This window comes from Mastigoproctus giganteus, chromosome 1, assembly GCF_048544385.1.
Source record: "Mastigoproctus giganteus isolate SK-2022 chromosome 1, ASM4854438v1, whole genome shotgun sequence".
Classification (NCBI taxonomy): Eukaryota; Metazoa; Arthropoda; class Arachnida; order Uropygi; family Thelyphonidae; genus Mastigoproctus; species Mastigoproctus giganteus.
This window is the reverse complement of record NC_143575.1, coordinates 56,106,657-56,128,569: the sequence shown is the minus strand read 5'-3', so window position 1 is coordinate 56,128,569 and position 21,913 is coordinate 56,106,657. Positions and strand designations below refer to the sequence as shown.

At 38.0% G+C, this 21,913-nt stretch overlaps 1 protein-coding gene across 1 annotated transcript in view; it reads left to right on the top strand.

Annotated features, from left to right (window-relative positions):
- Positions 1-21,913, top strand: part of LOC150090810 (uncharacterized) — a 214,884-nt gene that overhangs the window by 74,370 nt on the left and 118,601 nt on the right. Inside the window, exon 4 of the mRNA XM_090374183.1 lies at positions 14,501-14,638. Within this exon, the coding sequence (XP_090230309.1) occupies positions 14,501-14,638 (138 nt within the window). The remainder of the gene's footprint in view (positions 1-14,500; positions 14,639-21,913) is intronic.

Below are 21,913 nucleotides of genomic sequence, written 5' to 3'. Positions count from 1 at the left end.
TAACGATGGAGTACCAGATGGATGCAGTTCATGATGTTACAACAGATGCTCGAAGGTTCCACCATGAGACGTGATGCATGCGTGACACCGACGCAGCATGGATTGGCGGACACGGTTGAACACACCTGGAGTTTCTTTGACAGTAGTAGTAGTGCAGACGAGTCTCACCACGAGATCCATTTCCGTCTCCACAGGCGATTCATACACGATAGATTTGAGGGCCCCCACAAAAAGAAATCAAGGCTCGATAAATCAGGTGAGCGTGGGGGCTAGGCAACGGGTCCACCACGGCCACTCCATTGACGCCCAAAATGCCTGTTCAAATGGTCACGAACACACCTTCCATAATGGGCAGGCGTCCCGCCACGTTGAAACAAAATGTTGCATCTCACATTTGCTGGAACACTGTCAAGTAACCCTGGTAGAACTTGTTCAAGAAAGATCCGATATTTAGCAGAGTTCATGCGGGATGGTAACAGGTGTGGGCCGACTAAGCAGTCACCGACCATACCTGCCCACACATTTATTGCGAAGCGATGTTGTGTCGCACGGGGGCACACACCATGTGGGCTCTCTGTTAATCCATATATATGGATTAGCAGAGGTGCATGTCTGCCAGCTCACAGTTTGTATATTGATGCATGCTCTTCGTGTGGCGACTACTACTTCAATGAGTAAACCAGAAATTTTCCCTCTCACGAACTGATGAACAGTGCTGTGTACCGACTTACGGTGATGTTTCCGGTTATGGGTTTCTATGCAATTCACATTCCTGTAGATGTTACCTACCTCTCCTAAACGTTTGTACCAATATTTTTGAGACACCCTGTGTATATATATATATATATATATATAATAAAAGAATAATAGTATTAAGAAGCTAAGTAATCATGGAGAGTAGAATATAACAGTACAAAAAGTAAGATAATGTTGATTATGGATCAGGGACACTGCATTAGCAAAATGTACCCTACAGCCATAATGTGTATATATATAAATATATCGTATGTAGAAAGTGTGAAGAAGAAAATTTTTGTTTAAACCTGTTGAATCTACGGTATACACCAGAAGTGAACTCGACTAAATGGATAAGGAATGTAGTGATATATGGTATGAAAAGGAAAGAGACAGGTTGTAGGTAAGAAAATAAAAATAAAAAATGAAAAGGCGACCAAAAAAACACTGCAATGTAATCTTATTTTGGTTGCCTTTTCATTTCTTATTTTTAATTTCTTATCTACAACCTGTCTCTTTCCTTTTCATACCATATATCACTACATTCCTTATCCATTTAGTCGAGTTCACTTCTGGTGTATACTGTAGATTCAATAGGTTTAAACAAAAATCTTCTTCGTCACACTTTCTACATACGATATATTTGTATATACAGGGTGTCTCAAAAATACACTTCAGGAATGAGTTGCTCATATGTAGACAATAAAAATGTTTTATACCAACATAGTTCTGGAAATGCTTGGTTCCCGAGTTATTAATCAGAATGTCTTATCAACCCCAGGGGCTCACATCTGGTGAGTATGGGCTTGGCAAACCCAGGGTCCTGAGCTGGATATCATCATTCTTCTCTTTCTTGGTGATTCCTTTCTACTTCTCTCTCTCTCTCTCTCAGGCTAACTCGGGAATTTTTTTTTTTGGTTGGTGCAGCATAAGCCTCAGGCTTCCTTGCACCACATGGCTAATAATAATAATAATAATCTCCGGCAGGTGATTTCCTTCATCACAAAGTACTGACAGAATCTGATGGTTTTCCATTCCGATCATGTACTCAAATCAGGAGCAAGTGGATATGCACTTTATGTACGGTTTGGCAGACGGCAATTCTGTAAGGTTCACATCACCTTATAGTAATTGTTCAAAATGTCCACCTTCTGCCTGAACACAGGTCTCACATCGACATCTCATGGACTCACGAAGACGATGCCAAATTCCTGGCATGTTTTGTATCGTCTCACAACCTGCCACAATTGGCACCTCTGTAGCCAGGTGGGCAGGAGCAGCAGTGCATAGCACATGCTTCTTGATTAGACCGGGGTTTGAACCCGGTCTAACCACCAAATACGGAGGATGTGGAAAGGTCAGGGAATGACTAGTGCATATCCCCGGAGCAATATGGCCTTAGTTGCTAATGCTCCTAAAACAACAACAACTGCCACAATTTGATTGCGGAGAGTTTCCACATCAGCTACCGGAGTAGAATACACCAATGACTTTAAATGGCCCCACAAGAAGAAATCTAGTGGGTTTAAATCAGTGAGCATGGAGGCCAGGCAGTTGGTCCACATCTACCTATCGACTGACCAGGAAACCTTCGATTCAGGTAATTGCGGGCTAGGTGACTGAAATGTGCGGGAGCACCATCATGCATGAAGTGTGCTTGTTGACGAATGATCAGTGGTGTGTCGTCCAAGAAATCATTCCTGTTGTTTTCCAGAAAGTTTCTGTACGCCTGCCCTGTGAGTTTGTTTGGAAGTACATGGGGCCAAAATAACTTATCACCAAAAACACCCGCTCAGATGTTGATGCTGAACCGCTCTTGGTGATAAGATGGAAGAATTGCATGTGGGTTTTCCTCAGCCCATACATGCTGATTGTGAAAGTTTTGGATTCCGTCTCGTGTGAACTATGCTTCATCTGTGAATATCACTAAGGCAGAAAAGTGAGGAGTTGTACCACACTGTTACAAGAACCACTGGCAGAACATTACTTGCGCAGGTTAATATGCTGGTGACAAGACCTGTACCCGTTGCAGATGGTAAGGATACAGTTGGTGTTCTCGCAACACTCTCCAAATAGTCGAACATTGAACAGCCAGTTGCATTGCTATTCTTAGTGTGCTGATTCCAGACGTGGCATGCACAACATCCAAAATCTCCTCTACTTCAGGAGTCATAGATCTTGGTCATCCTCTGTCGGCAGCACGAGGTGTAAAGGTCCTATGTTCACAAAGACAGCAATGGATACCTTCAAACGTTTTCCTGTCTAGACACCTTCATTCTGGGAACCTTTTGTGGTACAAACGACGAGGTTCCAGAGCATTGCCGTCTGCTAAACTGTACATAAAGTGCATATCCGCTTGCTCCTGATTTGAGTACATGGTCGGAATGGAAAACCACCAGATTCTGTCAGTACCTTGTGATGAAGGAAATCACCTGTGGGAGATAAGACATTCCATTAATAACTCTGGAACCAATCATTTCTGAAACTATGTTGATATAAAATATTTTTATTGTCTACATATGAGGAACTCATTCCTGAAGTTATGCCGTATATTTTTGAGACACTCTGTGTGTGTGTATATATAAATAAAGTTAAATTATAATGAAATAAATAAATAAATAATTAAGCATTCATTAGAGGCAGTGACATGCAATTCCTCCATATGAAGCCGATATACATCCAATATGTTAAATTAAATAAAATAAAACATAAGCCAGTAGTATGGCAAAAACTGTAGAGCGAAACTTAACATAAAAATAACCCAAATAAACAATCGAACGAAAAGAAAGAATGGATATAATTAGTAGCCCATAAACCCTTGTATAATTTCGAACTTTAAATCCAATTAAAACTATACAAAATTTAGACTTATGTCAATTATTTATTAATTTAGCGGTACCCCCCAGAGAGGTACCAGTTCCGAAAGACGTGAAATATCACCAAAAGAAGGTTAAAGGAACTACCAGACAATAACAAAATCAAAATAAATTAAAATAAAATAAAATAGACTGACCATCATGCCCCATATCGACAGAGGACCACGAGGCCAATAATGGTCATGGAATCGCTGCATTTCAATCGCTATACAAATCGTCGCCATGGTGAAAAGATCGAAGTACCAATTCACCCTCCCTCCTCCGATCGATCCACCAATGCAGAGGATTTGCATGGTGGTGGTCCTTATGCAGCGAAAAATAAAATATAGAACAGACAGCACTCTAGAGCAGAGCCACACCACTGGCGCTCTACAGTGGTCTACAGTTTTTGTCATACTACTGGCTTATGTTTTATGTTTTATTTTATTTAATTTAATATATTGGACATATATATATATATATACATTTTATATATATATATATATATATATAACCACCTCTACACTATAAACATTTCCCTTCCTCTGCTTCTATCACTCTCACAGAATACACACACATTGCATTGACCAATGCATGTGTGTATTCTGCCCTCCTAGAATACCAAACTCTTCCCCACAGCACAAACAGCTCTAGCTGTTTGTGCTGTGGGGAAGAGTTTGGTATTTATGCAAGATACTTGCATAAATTTTAGGCAGTAGACTGTGAGGATTAAAACTGTCTGTAATTTCCACATTCATATTATTTCTCTTTTTTTATTTTAGCGTTAATATCTTTGTCTAATCCTCTCCAGCTTATCCTGCAAAAATAGACTATCCCAAAGTGATGTAACTACTATGACACTATTTTTATTTCAATATTCAATGTTTCAGGCTTAATTTTATCTACACCTGCTCCTTTTCTATATATGATATTTTCCATGAATTTTACTGCTACAACAGATAGTATTCAAAATTAGCCCCATATTAATTTATTCTTCTTCTTTCTTCAATTTCATTTAGCAAATCATCAAAGTATTTTCTCCTTCTAAAATTTTTCCTCTCTTGAGAATTTTAACTAAATAACAAAACATTTTTGTACCTTCCTAATAATTGTTTTCTGTATTTTTCCGAAATCTGGCCATGATTTTCTTTACCATCTTTCACATATATCTTACCTCTTTTTCACTGAGGGCTGCTGCTGACCCTCCTAGGTGTGTGTGTCCTGCGACACAGTTTTATCCCTGAGACAGTTTAATCGAATGCCCAGATTTTAATGATACTCATTTTACCTCTTTTAACCATCTGACTGAGCGTATAAGGCTCAGTCAGATGTTATTTCACAATGACAAGGTGTCAGCTGTTTTTACATTTTTATGACTTTAGCATTAGCATTAGTGGAGGCATATGATGCAAGAAAGCAAGCTTATGCAGCGTCAGCCAAAAAAAAAAAAAAAAACATGCTCCAATTTCACCCCTCCATTAGTTCCAAGTACGTGTCCAGCTCAGCCTTAAATTTATTTAGGCTATCAACTTCCACAACAAAGGGCGCCTCCGTAGCCAGGTGGGAAGGAGCAGCAGTGTGTAGCACACGCTTCTTGATTAGACCGGGGTTCGAGCCCGTCACCACCAAATACGGAGGACGCGGAAAGGTCAGGAAATGACCACCACATATCCCGGAGCAATATGGCCTTAGTTGCTAATGCTCCTAAAAACCAAATAACAACAACAACAACATCCACAACAAAATATGGAAGTCTGTTCCACCAACCAACCACCCGCTGGCTAAAGGCCATAATATAAGATGATTGTCACTTATAGTCTTAATTCCTCTATATACTCTTGTTTTTAAGATTATTTTCTTTAAATGTTATGGTCAGTTATGTTTTTATTTTTATTGTACTTCCCACATGTAAACTTGTGGCTATCTTTATGCTGACATAATATGACTGGAAAAAAATTATGAGAAATATTCTTATATAGTTGCGTTTTAAGCACCTAAAACTACTACTGATGTTTTAAAATCACAAGAACAGCTGCATAATCATTCCACTTCATGCAGTTATATCAAAGTGCAAGTTATTCTGTGAACTGTAATTAATCACTGTTGCATTACACAGGTCAACAAATATTTTTCAGCTGGGTTGAAAAATAAAAGAAGAGGGGTCTGGATTAGCTAGATCTTTGGATGCTGATTGGAAAGCTGTTTTTGGTTTTCCTCTAATATGTGTAGTTTTTTTGATGAGATCAATTACATGAACACAATGAAACTGGTTATGCCACTCGTGTAACTATTCAGCCAACCTATGTGAATATAATTTATTATTATTATTTATATATTCCCATTTATTAAATTGTTTAAATACAGCCGGATCTCTATATAACAAAATCAATCGTTCCCTTGAAAAAGAAAAAATTCGTTATACAGAAATTCCGTTATAAAGAAATTTGACCTTTTCAACAATGAAAAATGTTGTAAATTCAGAAATACAGTAAAAGATGGGAAAGAAGTGGGAATGAATAAATTTTCTAACATTTTAAAACAATTTCGTAATACATACGTATTAAGAAATTACTACTTACGTGATGCCCACAATTTATTAGTACACTTTTAAGAATTGTGTCATAAAATATTTGGTTATTTTTTGTTGTACAATGGATTCCACTGTACACCATTCATAAAAATGTTCACATTTGTTTAAACTTTAAACACTCAGATATATTTTCAGTTACATTTTCTTCCCACTGAAGGCCTCGATGCAAAGTTTCAAATACTGCCAACATTTGTTTGGAAGGTTTAATATTATCATTCTTCTCTTTCTTGGTGATTCCTTTCTACTTCTCTCTCTCTCTCTCTCTCTCTCTCTCTCTCAGGGTAGCTTGGGAATTTTTTTTGGCTGGTGCAGCATAAGCCTCAGCTTCCTTGCACCATATGGCTAATAATAATAATAATAATATTGCCCTCATTTTTATCCAACTCATCGTCGATATCATCACTAGTTATTTAAATATGCTCCAAAATGTTGGAGTCACTTGGATATTCAGCTACTATGACATCATTAACAACTCCTAAAAATTCATCAGGAACAATTTCTTCTCTGATCAAACCTCGCTTGGAACTCTTCCCAAGATTGCTCAATGTCTTCTAGTAGTTCATCCCTCTCATCTCTGTTAATTAGCATTTTAGAAAAACCTGCTTTTGCGAAACAATTCTTAATCATTGTTTCTGCCACATCTTGACTCCACACTTTCGCTAACTCTGACATGCACATTCACAAATCTATAATAGAATATATAGGAGGGCGCCTCCGTAGCCAGGTGGGAAGGAGCAGCAGTGCGTAGCACACGCTTCTTGATTAGACCGGGGTTCGAACCCGTCACCACCAAATACGAAGGACGCGGAAAGGTCAGGGAATGACCACCGCATATCCCGGAGCAATATGGCCTTAGTTGCTAATGCTCCTAAAAAAAAAACCAAATAACAACAAGAATATATAGGTTGGTTGGTTTCTATTCTCGGTATAATTTTTTTCGGTATGCGCCTTTGGTAGTGCATTTTCAAATTCTTGATAATGCCTTGGTCCATTGACTGCAGTTAAGACGAATAAGATTTCTTAATTCGTCTTAATTCGTTAAGACGAATTAAACATATTCAGAAGGAAGAAAACGAGTTCACACTTGCAAGTTTTAAAATCACTGACTGAAGGTGGGCAAGGCAGTTGTCAACAATCAATGCAATTTTTCTGTTTTCTTTCATCATCTTTCTATCGAAATTTAAAATCCACTGCTCAAAAATTTCGCTGGTCATTCAAGGTTTTTTGTTGTAGTTGTAGTCTAACTCTAATGACTTTACTTCTTTGAAACATTGGGGTTATTTACTTTTGCCTAATACCAAAAGCTTCAGTTTTTTATTACCAGCCATATTTGCACCAACCAACAGTGTAATTCTCTCCTTACTATTTTTACCACCTTTAAAAGTCAGTGTCTTGTTCAGCAAACATTTAAAAAATAGACATCTTTCATCAACATTAAATGTGTCTTTGGATTCGTAGTCCTCCATAATTTTTTCAAAACTGTTTCTTTCCAATGGATATAGCCTTCTTCAATTGCAACTCCACTTTCATCAGAAATAACTTTTTTGAGCAAGCTCTTTAAATTTATCCAGCCAACCAGAACTGGCTTAGAATGTTTTGTGCCCCAGAAAAGATGCATACTCCATAGCCTTTTCTTTTATTAATAGCCCTGATATCGGCATGTTTTGGTCTCGAATCAACTTCACCCACTTAAAAACTACTTCATCTACATCTTCCCAAAGGCATAATTTCTCACACTTCTGACTGGGTCACATTTCCTCAAACAGTTTGAGAATGGTTGACACACTACTGGCAGGGACATCAAATTTTAAAGCGATTTCTTTTTTTTTTTTAATGCTGCGATCTACACTATTAAGCACTTCCACTTTTTCACACTACGCTCAAGGATTTCATTTTAGACACTGTAAGGTTACTTGCACAGCAGTTAAAGTGTGGATGACTCATTTCTTCAAAACAACAGATGAATTTCCAAGATAAAGGAAAATCATTCTCTCCTAATTCTCTAATAGGATGCTTACTGTAGAAAATAGGTTGACCAGAGCCAATGGCTGCATCGGGAATATGCCTTAATCCTTGCCAATGGCTATGGCAAGGATTAAGGCTGACCAGCAGGACTTCTCGGAATAGTAGTGTATAAGTTGTATAGATTTTACTTCATTTTAGCCATTGTTGACCCACTGCTGGACAAAGGCCTCGCCCAAACTTTTCCATCTTTTTCTGTCCCACGCCGTGGTTAGTTAGTTTCCTCCTGCAGGGTTTTGCAGGCACCATTAAGTTGTAAAATGTTTTAGTTCTTAATTCTTGGAATTAAAGCCTTTAGCTATTAAAAGCTAAAGGATTAATGCTTAATCCTTTTAGCTCTTAATTCATGCTTTCTACAGCATCAGCTTTATTGCCTAAAGGGCAGATGTGCGAACAATGCATACCCAGGTTTCTGGAAATCAGTTCGTTATATGGAAATTTTCTTAATTATACGGAAACTATTTTCAATGTAATGACCAAGGGGAAATCAAAAATTTTGCTATATGGAAGTTCATTAAAGAGAAGTCCTACTGTATATCTATATTCTTGTTTTTTCATAATAAATTGTTTAAGGTAAAATCTGGTAAATTACTGAAAAACATTTGATCATTGTGCCTCGAAAGTGTAAAAATTACCCCAACAAATTTTGCTGTGTGTGTGTGTATATGTGGCATTTTCCTAAATCACAGTGGCAGATAGGCATGATGGATATTTGGAACATCTACCAGTTATACTTGTACTGACCTCTAGGTGTATACTACTTGTTATTTGCACTGCCTTTTGAATGAATTACATGATTGATTGAACAAAAGGAAAAAGTCAGTGCTGTTTACTATACCCACAATATGGAAGGAGCCAAAAGAGACGATGGTCATTTTTACATTCTGCAATGCAAATGTAATGGGATTCTCAGAGAAGAATAAGTTCACAGATTATTTATCTGAACCCAGATTCAGCGATATGATCAATCTCCCACAACGGCAGTATGCCAATTCTGGAACCTCCACTCAGCATGGACTAGATTCTTTAGACGACAAAATGGAATTCAATGAAGGTGCAATTAGCAGGCACCTCTGTAGCTAGGTGGGCAGGAGCAGCAGTTCCTAGCACACGCTTCTTGATTAGACCGGGGTTCGAGAACGTGCCCACCAAATACGGAGGATGCGGAAAGATCAGCGAATGACCACCGCATATCCCTGGAGCAATATGGCCTTAGTTGCTAATGCTCCTAAAATCCAAAATAACAAATATTAACAACAAATAACACAATTAGCAGAGAACTGTGAACTTTACACCCAGTCCTGAGTTCACACCAAATGAAGAGGCATTGGAGAGGCAGAGCTGTTTATCTAAGTTGAGTTGAACAGCCTCACTAGTCCTCTCTAAAGATAAAGCCAAACTTCTTTCCTTGAGATTAAAGCCCTTGGTTAAGAACAACATCAAATTGTCTCACTATTGAAAAAGAAACCAAGTTTTTAGTGACAATTTTTTTAGAGTAATTGGTTTGCTCTTCTGCTACCATACTGGACTTGGGAGATTTTAGGAACTTGTCACAAGTATATATTATATCTGAATGGCACCTCTTCATCGATTCCTCTTAGAGAAGTTTGAAGGCTGTTCTCTTGCATGATGGGAATGTAAAGCCACCTGTTCCCATTACACACTCTCTTCATCTAAATTATGTGACTGGCCTCAAAGAAGCACATATGGGCTAAGAATGAATAGTGTGCAGTATGTTCCATTAGTGGATCCAGTGAAAATTTTTCTATTATATTATATCAGAATTATTTTTTGCATCCAGTTCCTTTGCAACTAAATCATAGTATCCGATCAAATTGGTCAGACAAGACTTCCCCCTTAACAAACCCATGCTGTGTCTGAACTATAACTGCAGTCTTGTTTAGACGATCCCACAGTGCTTCTTTAGCCAGTGACTCCATTATTTTCCCTGGAACAGAAGTTAAACTAGCAGTTCTGTAATTACTCAGGTCACCTTTTGATCCCCCTTTGTGAATTGGGGATACGTTTGCACATTTCCAGTCCGTGGGGACCTCCCTTGAGTCCAAGGATGCCCTCATAATCATGGCTAAGGGCCTGCTTACTTCCTTTGCTGCCTCCTTTAATATAACTTGATAGATCAGTTACACCCCAGGAGCTTTCCTTTTGTTTAACTTCAGCAATTTCTCCTCCACTTTGCTCACAGCTATTACAAAATCATTTAACTCCCTGTTAGAGTTTGATAAGCTTCTGGCCTCCACTTCCCTGCAGAATTCTTCATGTGTGAATGTAAATGCAAAATACTCATTCAGTTTGTCAGCTACCTGAGCAGGATCCTCAACAATCGAACCATCAATATCAAGTTAACCAATCTGATTCATCTCCTTCTTTCTAGAGCATACATATGTAAAGAAGTCTTTACTGTTTTTCTTTGCATCCTTTGCCAAAGATTTCTTGCAATCTGCCTTTGCTTGCCTAATATCCTGTGTGACTTGATTACAGACTATCTTCTATCTGCCATGGGCATCTATGTCTCCTGATAATTTATATGCATCCCATGCATTTTTCTTCTCTGCCACAAGTCTCATTAGTTCAGTTGACATCCATTTGGCCTAAACTTTGAACTATTTCTTAATTGGTATGAAAAGCCTAGTAGTTCCAAGATTAATTCCTTGAATGCTTCCCATTTAGAATTTGCGCTTGGTAATATCAACAGTTGGTTCCACTGTATAGAATTTAAAAACTGTCTGAAACCACTGTAGTCACCTTTATGAAAGCAAAAGCCTTTCCCTTTACCCCTGATGGTAGTTACATCTTTGAGTAAACCCCACATCAGCACATGGTGATCACTGCCACCTAATGGTTCTTTATCTGCAGATTCTTAATGCATGAATAATCACTGCTGATAATCAGATCAAGAGTATTACTCCCTCTGGTTGCGGTGCCTCCATAGCCAGGTGGGAAGGAGCAGTAGTGCGTAGCACACGCTTCTTGATTAGACCGGGGTTCGAGCCTGTCACCACCAAATACGGCGGATGCAGAAAGGTCAGGGAATGATCACCGCATATCCCGGAGCAATATAGCCTTAGTTGCTAATGCTCCTAAAAACCAAATAACAACAACAACCCTCTGGTTGCCTCTCGAACATGCTGCTGTAGAAAACAATCATCCATTAAATCCACAAAAGCTTTGCTAGTGTGTGAGTGACCAACTCACAAGTTCCAGTCTATACTGGGAAGTTAAAATCCCCCCATTATAAGACAATTTGATTTACTGGCCCACTCTATTTCTCTATACAGTTGTTTGTGTACTCATCAGTGTCATTAGGCCTATAACACAGTCCTACTCTCAGCTTTGCTTATCCAGTGCTTATGTCACACCAAACTGACTCAACACTGCACTGCCCACCCATGTCAACTGGATGCACTTCCTTAGATTTTATGGTATTTATTAAGATACAGAAGGGATTTAAAATATTTTTTAAATTAGGTGATTCCATTGTGAGTACTGAACATGAATTTATGCACCACTTCAACATTGGAATAAATGGTAGTGTTTCCAAATCAAAAGACCATAACACATTGTTTTTACAAATTTAGAATAATGGTGTCTGTAAGAGATGTGAAACCTCCAGTTTGAATGCATATGGTGCTTACTCCATAAAACAATTAAAAAATTAGAAAAGCATTACAATGAAGTCCTTGAACCTCTGTCAGTCAAGAGAATTGAATCTATTGGGATGAAGTGTAGTTGCATATCAATTTAATGTTCTATTCAAACACATTAAATTGCATATCAATTTAATGTGTTTGAATGCATATGGTGCTTACTCCATAAAACAATTAAAAAATTAGAAAAGCATTACAATGCAGTCCCTTGAACCTCTGTCAGTCAAGGGAATTGAACCTATCGGGATGAAGTGTATGTGGTATGTTGCATATCAATTTAATGTTCCATCTTTATAAAATGCAAATGGTTCAACAATCACTTGTTCATGATTTTGGTGCACATTTGAATTTCTGCAGTCTGTTCCAATAGAAGGTGAACAATGATCCAGAGTTACTCAATCAGTATTATGAGTGATGAGACTACTTTAATTTGAATGGGTATGTAAATAAGAAAACTTTAATGTTACGCAGCTGAAAATCCATGTCACCTTCATGAATAACCACTGCACAAGCAGAAGTTACTGTTTAGTGTTGAGTGTCTTATTTGAAAATTTAAAATTGAGAAAGGAGTCTGACACGGAGACACATCTCTGAAGTTGTTTACAGCTGCCCTTGAGGAAGCTTTCAGAAGATTAGACTGGTCGCAGAAAGGAGTCAATGTGAATGGAGAGTACCTAAACCATTTATGATTTGCAGATGACATTGTGGTCATAAGCCACTATCCCAAAGAATTAGAGGAAAACCTGAATCAGTTATGCAGAGTTAGTAAGTATTTTGGACTAAAGGTGAATATGGCTAAAACAAAAGTAATGATGAACAAGTATGCCACGGAAAGGGAAATAATGATTGAAGGAGCAGTAATTGAAAAGGTGGAGTCATATACTTATCTGGGACAAGTTATTAGCTGTAATAAATGGCTGGAAGTCAAGAGAAGAATAAATTTTGGATGGATAGCATTCAGGAAATATGGTCACATACTGAAGAGCAATATCCCAGTTTGTCTGAAACGTAAAATAATGAATCAATGTATACTCCCCACCATGACTTATGGAAGTGAAACTTGGGCACTCACCAAAAGAATGGAAGAGAAGCTGAGAACTACACAGCGAAGAATGGAACGAATTATACTGGGAATCAGACTGTTAGATAAGAAGAGAAACACATGGATTAGGCAGCAAACTCAAGTAAAGGACTTCTTATCAAAACTAAAGAACTAAAATGGTCTTGGGCAGGACACGTAGCTCGAAGACATGATGACAGATGGACTAAGAAAATAACAGAATGGTACCCAAGAGGAGCTAGAAGAAAACCTGGAAGACAATGATGGAGATGAACAGATGAAATTCACGAGTTTGTGGGTAGTAAATGGATGGCCATTGCATAAAACAGAAGGAACTGGAAAGTTGCTGGAGAGGCCTTCATCCTGCAGTGGATTGAAAATGGCTGATGATGATGATGTCTTTTTTGAGCATTTCCAATTTATACATTTTATGAAAATGCTAATGGTTCATTTGTCACAGTGACTTCTGCCCTATATGTAAACATTTCACAAGAATGTGGAAGAGAGGATCTTCACCAAATGAATTGACTTATGAAATGTCTCGTTTCAACAGGATGATGCTATGGCGCATATTGCAAAAATTTTCATGGACATTTTAAAGAAAACATTTCCAAATCACATTGTCTCATTTTGGGAGCATAAATTGCCCACCAATATTACTGGACGTATCTGTTTGTGATTTCTTTTGATGTGATTTTTTAAATTCCATATATATGTAAATATTCATGGACACCTGAGCTATTGAAAGAAAACATTCATATTGAAATATGAAATATTACACAGAGCAATGGATAATGAAATATTATATAATGGATAATGAAATGAATAATGTGAGAATAAGAGTGGGGGGGTTATGTTGGTTATGTTGAATAAGAGTGGGGGGAGGTTGGTGGTGGCCATTTAAGGGATCATTTCAAACCCTAAGGAATGTAATATAAATGCTCTGATGTATATTATTAAACTGCAATAACAATACGTGCCTTTTCCAATTTGCACAGTAGTCATTTCATTTTTAAAATGGGTAGTTGTTTTTGCCCCACTCTATACATAGAAGGAACCAGGTATTCCTTAATTTATTAATTTTAAAATCCTTTTTTCTAAGTTTGCAAAACTTCCTCTGCATGTCTATATTAGTTCTGATTCGTGAAACCAGAGCATGCACACCTTTATTCTTCTTTATTTGGAGGACGTGAGCCTTATACATGACAGTAGTAATCTTACAATACAATCATAAGAGTTTTATTTTGGTTGCACATTTAACCTTTTCAATAAGGTGTGTGCTTTTTTTTGTACTATTTCTTTGAACTTGTCTAAGTAATTAAAAAAAAAAAAAAAAAAACTCTGCAAATTATCTGCAATACTTGAAAATGCAAAGACCAGATATTTCTCCCTACAGCTAATTGGGAACCTAATGCGGCAGTTATCTCACATCGTAATTAAAGTAAAATATCTCTTTTTTTCGAGACCTTCATATATTTGTATTTTGTTTATTATTCTCCTTTGTTTAAAATAATTTTTTTCCACGACATAGCAAGTTTTCCTAATAAATGAAATGCTTTGATATTTTTAACAGGTGGAGATGATGTTCAGCAGCTCTGTGAAGCTGGAGAGGAGGAATTTCTTGAAATTATGGCTCTTGTTGGAATGGCAAGTAAACCGCTTCATGTTCGGCGTTTACAAAAGGCATTACAAGAATGGGTCAACAATCCTGGTGAGAATTGATAGAAGGAATTTTATAGTATTCATTTAATAGTTATTGAGTTGCACTCTACAAGATAACTGAAAATGCTTTAGTTTCTCTTTTGTTATAAAAATAAATAATAGCTTATTTTGTAAATTAGAAAAAGTGTTACTAATTAGCAAAGATTTCTTTTATATCTTTGACAGGCTCTGAGGGAAAAATGCTATCATAAACATGTATTAGTATTAGCCATATGGTGTAAAGAAGCCAACACGTTTGCTGCACCTGCCAAACATAAAAAAGTAAAACTAATTAATTAATTTAAAAAAAGAGAAATAATGAAATAAAATAAAGTACCTATTTGATTCCCTCATGTAGGCATCTTATCCAACTGATGTTTGAATTTCTCTAAGCTGTCAACCTCAACCACCCATGGAGAAAACTTATTCCCGTAATTAACAACTTGCTGGCTAAAAGAATAAGTCTTGTAATCCTGTCTAAACTTCTTCACCCATAATTTGAATTTATGGTCCATAGTTCTGGAATCATTCATAACAGTAAAAATTCCACCCTCATTCATTTTACTTTCATCTTTCAGAGCTTTATACACCTTAATGAAGTGTCCCTGAAGCATCTAGTTTTTAAGCTCTGTTACCCACATGTTCAAAGTCTTTTCTCATAGGGACATCCTTTTGCCAATCTCACCAGATGTGTTTCCCATCTTTGGACCCTTTGTAATTATGATCTCCTTATCTCTACAAGCAGATGTATGATAAATCTAAACTACATTGTGGGCCTTACTTGCCTCCTGTCTATACTGCTCAGAGAACTTCATGTCTGACTGTATCATAACTCTCAAATCCCTTTCTTCTTCTGTTGTTTTTAGTTCAACCTTACCAAGTGTATAAGTTGTTTTGGAGTTGCTGTTCTCCGGCAGCATTAAAACATAGTTGTCACTTTTCTGACCATCCCTGAAATCTATCTCAATCATCTTGAAGAAGCATGCTTGAGACTGATCATTAACTATATCATCTGCAAATTTTGACATTGTGTCGCTTTGTCAGTGTCATTTAGAAAAATCAAAAACAGCAGTAGTCCCAGTACTAATCCTTGAGGATCTCACATTTTATGTTATCCCAATCAGAAGAATAATCATTAATTATAACACTCTGCCTCTTGCCCTTTAGCCATCTTGCAATCTAAGGATTTTGCTTCTGATTCCATCATGTTCCAGCTTGTACAGTAACCTATCATGCAGGATGTCAAACTTCTACTTAAGTTAAGTAAACAGTGTCAAAATTATTTCCTGCATCTAGCTAATGAATGATTCTAAAAATAGTTAACCAGTTAGTTAAATATGATTTTCCCTTTACAAAACCATGCTGTGTTTCATTCAGAACTTCAGTTCTGCCTTTCTGTATTGTATGTTCCTGTATTGCACTCTTGATTATTTCCTCCATGGTTTTCTCCACTGAGTCAGATTGAATGGTCAGTAGTTACCTGCATCACTCTTAGAACCACCTTTGTGTATTCACAGTGCATTGAAACATCTCAGACTAAGAGAACTTTTCCAGATTCTAGTGACACCCTCATAATTAATCTTAATGGTTCAATGCACTTGCTTACTGCCTCCCTCAAAATTACTGGGGTATATGCTGTCAACTCCAGCAGGCTTACTAGACTATATGCTCAAAAGTTTTTCTAATGATCTGAAACTTTAATATCTCTAATTTCTTTCTTTCTAGCTTCAGTCACACAGTTTCTCCTCACCATGAAGGGTCTCTTTTCTGTAAATATCTATGCAACCTACCTGTTCAGTTCATCTGTAACATCATTTGCATTATCTCAGACTTTCCTGCACCCTTTACAAAGGGGTTCAGTGTGATTTGTTCTTCTCTTCTTGTATGGATATATGTGGTGAAACTCCTTGTCCTCACATTTTACTCTCCTAATCAGAGATTTCTCATAATCTTCCTTTTCCAGCATAACCTTGTCTGTGGTACTATTACAGGTCAGTTTTTAGCTGCTATAAACTTTTATACTTTTTATTTCTCTGTAACTTTCCCATGTCATCTTTTTCTGCTCTATTAAACTTGCTAGCTCATTGTTCAATGATCATGGAATTCTTGTAGTGCTTTACTTTCTTAATGATATACTAGGGGACTTCGCTCCCTGCTTGCTTTGCTCGCCAACCCCACGCATGCTTTTCTATGTAAAATAAAATAAATAAATTTTCTGTTTATACTCCGGGATGACCAAACAGTCAGAGGAGTTCACAAATAGACAGAATACAAGAAACAGCACCGTATTTAGCAGTCACGGGGCTTGAACCCCGGTCACTCAAGGCACATGTACTTATGCACCCGCGGGCCTGACCACTGGGCTACAGCTGTAGAGGTATGATGGACTAATTTAAATCTTTTCTACATAAAAGGCATACCTGTCAAAATGCACTGATCGATATCTAATCAGGAAATGACCCATGTAATTATTTACCTGTGCATTTGTAGCGACATAATTGCCCAGCTCAGTTGTGCCATGTGACCAGCATCCCTCTTCTCCCATTGGCTACCCCACCTCCACCAAGCAGGATTCTCAAGGTCGAATAAATATCACTATGTAATTATTTACCTGCGTTTACATAGGTCACTTAGGAAAAGGCCTTTTGCTTTGGGTTCCATAATGCAGAGGAATATTGTTGCATCTGAAAGAGCAGCACTAAAATATTTGCAAACTATACAAACATTTTAAACATTTACAAAATACTACACTATTTACAAATACACAAACTATATCGGGATGGTGGGTCCCTTCATGAGCTGACAATGTATAATAAAAAGGTTACAATGGAACATCAAATGTTCTCAGGCCATGATCATATATTAGACAGTGAAGCAAGTGCACGAGTTTGGTGAACGTTATGAAGGCAGTTGTCTTGCAATGCAATGACCGTTGGCATGTGTCTGATGTACATTGTCAACACCAAGTGTCTGATTCTGCTCAGTAACCCATTTGTGCCCCTTCCATTTCACATTAACCAACCTCGTGCACGTGCTTCACTGTCTAATACATAACCATGCCCGGAATCATTTGATGTTCCATTGTAACATTTTTTGTATATTCCCATTTGTATATGTCAGCTGATGAAGGAACCCATCGTTCCGATATAGTAGAGTATGATTGTAAATAGTTTAGTATTTTGTAAATATTTTAGTTTTTTGTAAATATTTATATAGTTTTGTTATTATTTGTATCATAATAACATTACTGTTTGTTGTTTTCATCCATTCCATCACAGCCAACTTTTGGAGACTTTATGGGTGAGCTGCCTCCATGCTGTCCGGTCTTCAACAAGTCCATGCTCAGGCAAGTGTTGCTCTTGATGGTGTCGAGCCAGCGCGTTCTTTGCCGACCTCTTCTCCTTGTTCCACTGACCTATCCTTGCATTATCAATTTTTCTAATGAATTGGATCGATGTGGTCACAAAGGAACTGAATGCCAAAAATAATTTTATCATATACTTGGATTTCAGGAAAGCTTTTGATACTGTTGCACATGGAAGACTGCTGTACAAATTGGAGAGGTATGGCACTAAGGGTAAGTTGCTACAATGGATAAAGGGATGGTTGAGTGGGAGACGACAGAGAGTGGTAATCAATGGACACTGCTCTTCGTGGACAAATATTGTTAGTGGAGTTCCCCAGAGTTCAGTGTTGGGCCTATTGTTGTTTTGTATATTTATCAATGATATTGATGAAGGTATATCAGGTTTAATGTCCAAGTTTTCAGATGATACAAAGGTTGGCAGGGTTGTTAACGACAGTAAAGACAGTATGCTACTCCAACTGGATCTAGATAAGTTGGGCAGATGGGCTGAAAAGTGGCAACTGAAGTTTAACATTGACAAATGCAAAGTACTACATATGGGTAGCAATAACCCAAGGGAAACATACCAATTGTGTGGTACTACACTCAGGGAAGTGGAGAGTGAAAAAGACCTGGGGGTAATTGTGTATCAAATATGAAGTTCGCTGAGCAGTGCAGAGGGGCTGCCTGGGCAGGTCATGGAGTCTTGTCAATGATATATAGGAATTTTGCTAGCAGGGACAGGGAGGTGATTATCCCATTATACAAGGCAATGGTCAGGCCACACCTAGAGTACTGTGTACAGATCTGGAGGCCTCATTTTAGGAAGGATGTAGAGTTGCTAGAATGGGTACAAAGAAGGGCAACAAGATTGGTGAGGGGAACAAAGGAGTGCTCTTACCAAGAAAGGCTTAACTTCTGCAAATTGCAGCACCTGGAGAGTAGGCACCTGCGAGGTGATCTGATTGAGGTGTATAAGGCCTTGAATGGCTTGTGCAAGCTGATTGCTGATGGGATTCTTCCTCTTGCTCAGATTAAGAACCTGAGGGGGACACAGATTCAAATTGGGGAAAGACAGTTGTAGAATATATATATAGAAATTTGCCTTTAGCTAGCGGGTAGTTGGTTGGTGGAACCGAATTCCATCTTTTGTTATCGAAGTTGATAGTCTAAATAAATTTAAGGTTGAGCTGGATGGGCATTTGGAACGAATGGAGGGGTCAAATGGGATGTTTTTTTTTTTTTGCTGATGCTGCATAATCTTGCTTTCTTGCATCATATGTCTGTGCTAATGTTAACATGACAAGTGTTTCTTGACCAATATTTTTTTCTTTGGATTTCTTTTTACCGATAGGTTACTTGGGCTTTATCACTTTCAGAAAGTTGTATTCCTCATCGATATCTTTCTCCTGAAAGGTCTGCAGAAACTCAAACTTGTCCCTAATTTCCAGTACATACTGCTTTTTCTCTTCTTCTGTTATCTCAAAGACCTTCATATTATTTACTCGAGTCAGCTTTTTCCTTTCTTTTCTTACGTCTATATCAAGTGTGCATCTTACTATTCTGTGATCACTTCCAACATTTACCTTGTTCAGGTGGTAGGCATTTGGAACGAATGGAGGGGTGATATGGGAGTTTTTTTATTTTTTTTTTTTGGCTGATGATGCATAAGTTGCTTTCTTGCATTGTATGCCTCTACTAATGCTAATGTCAATCACATTACATGACCAAAATAAGTCAATCATATCTTGGATTCTTGGCTCCCCATGATGTTTCTGAGATTCTTGAGCTCATTCATAAAATTTTCTGGTGAAAAATACTGGAATAGGTCACCATGTCTTTCTCCTGCGGTGGTGCTATTATATGGCTGTATAGGCCTTTGCTAATTAAAACTCAGTCTTTAAAAATCTATATCTTATCTGATAAGGTGATATTTTGTCCCAAAATTAGATAAAACTAATCAATGTGACAAACCCCTGCACCTAATTAGAGTTCCCTGCATTCATAATTTGTAGAATTTAAAAAGCAGCTCTTCAAACTCTCAAATACCAGCACTATACTAAAGTACAGTACAGGCAGCTGGAATTGTCAGTTAGAACAAAGAATGCTCTAATGCCCAAAACAAAATTATCATAAATTTAGCATAAATATTACCTTTCCATGATTATAAATAGTCAAACCTGATGAACCTTATTACACTATACTTGAGTTTCACAAAATAATTAAAAATAAACATCTTAAAACCATATGTATAAACTATTTAGCAAGAGCACATATAAAAGAAATCATCACAGCTAACTGCCATTGTTGGCCATGTAATTATTTACCTGAGCATTTGTAGTGATGCAGTTGCCCCGCCCTCTTCTCCCATGGGCTTAAATAAATATCACTAGGAGGAAAACGTTTTTAACGTATAGAGAGATATGCATTCAATGCCTTTGTGACTGTAGCTTTAAAGGTAGACCATAATTCTAATTTATTTGTGCTCTTTGAACTATCTCACCATGTCAGCATTTCCCAAACTGGGGTCCACGGACCTCTGGGGGTCCATAGACCAGTTCCAGCGGGTCTGCAAAATGGTGGTTGATCATATATATATACAGCCACTCCCTGACTTATGTAAGGGTTGCATTCCACGGAACTCTGCGTAAGTCAGAATTTTCCTAAATGCTTTATGCAGCCCTCGCAACTATGGGCACTGAATTTGATTGAAGCAAAAAAGAAGCAATTTCTTTTATCTCATGCACAGGAAAAATTACAGAAGTGTACAAAATTATTAAATTACAAAAAGAGAGAGGAGACAGGCACGTGAAAGTTTTACCTTTCAAGCATCGTTGCCAGAATTAACTCTCCAGCTGATAAGCACACTGCTGCGGAAGTTGAGGGCTATGGAGATTTAGAAGGGTTTTTTTTTCCAACACATCACAAAATTTCTCTGCAGCTGCAGAATTGGCGCTGGCAACTTCACTGCATACTTTAATGTTTTGGAAACCAGTGCGATGCTTGACCCTATTAAACCACCTGTTGCTTCCTTAATATCTTCATAAATACTTCTTGCTTTTCCTAGAGGCGTCTCCGTAGCCACGTGGACAGGAGCAGCAGTGTGTAGCACACGCTTCTTGATTAGACCGGGGTTCGAGCCTGTCACGACCAAATACTTTTTAATTTTGTATTGAAATTGAAATTTTATTGAAATTAAATCGAAATCATGACTCAGATCAGAGCAGCAAAGCAAAAGGCTCAAGCTAATGGGAGTGCTGTGGCTCGGGGGAGAACTGAGGGGGGCAGTTGCCCTCTGAATCACAGCCTATTAAAATGTACTACTTTTTTTTTTTTTTTTTTTACGAAAACCCCAAACACGAAAGGTATCAAAACCTATAGTACTTAGTACCGTGCATGGGTTGAAGGAGAAGTATGGGGGGGGGGTGCCGGAAACTTTGCTCTATAGACTAAACATGGGTTTCATTTGCTTGATGTTTGTGGAGCAGTCGGGTACGGGACATGATACTGCCATGGTGGATGTCTTTGTGTGCGTACGATGCAAGTAGTGTAAGGAAATCAGGCAACAACTCAGCATTGTTATGGGCCTATATGAGAGCTTTAAGGACAGGGTGGATGCCCTCGAAGGATTAAAAGTGAGGGGCCCATCAAGCTCTCAGCAGCCCACACCAATGCCAGAGCTTGCACTTGGTCATCACGCAACACAGCGGCAGCCCCCAAGGCAGAATGCGCTGGCCCCAAAGGAACTAGTAGTTGTTGGTAACTCTGTTGTCAGAGAAAGGGGGAAACATGCTTTGTGAAAAGGATAGGTGGAACAGGACCAGGGTATAACTGCCAGGGGCAAAGGTTGATGACGTTGTAGAGCGGATATCATCTTTTAAGGGCACAAAAGGTGATCTAGTTGTACACGTTGGCACTAATGATATTAAGAGTAGAAGA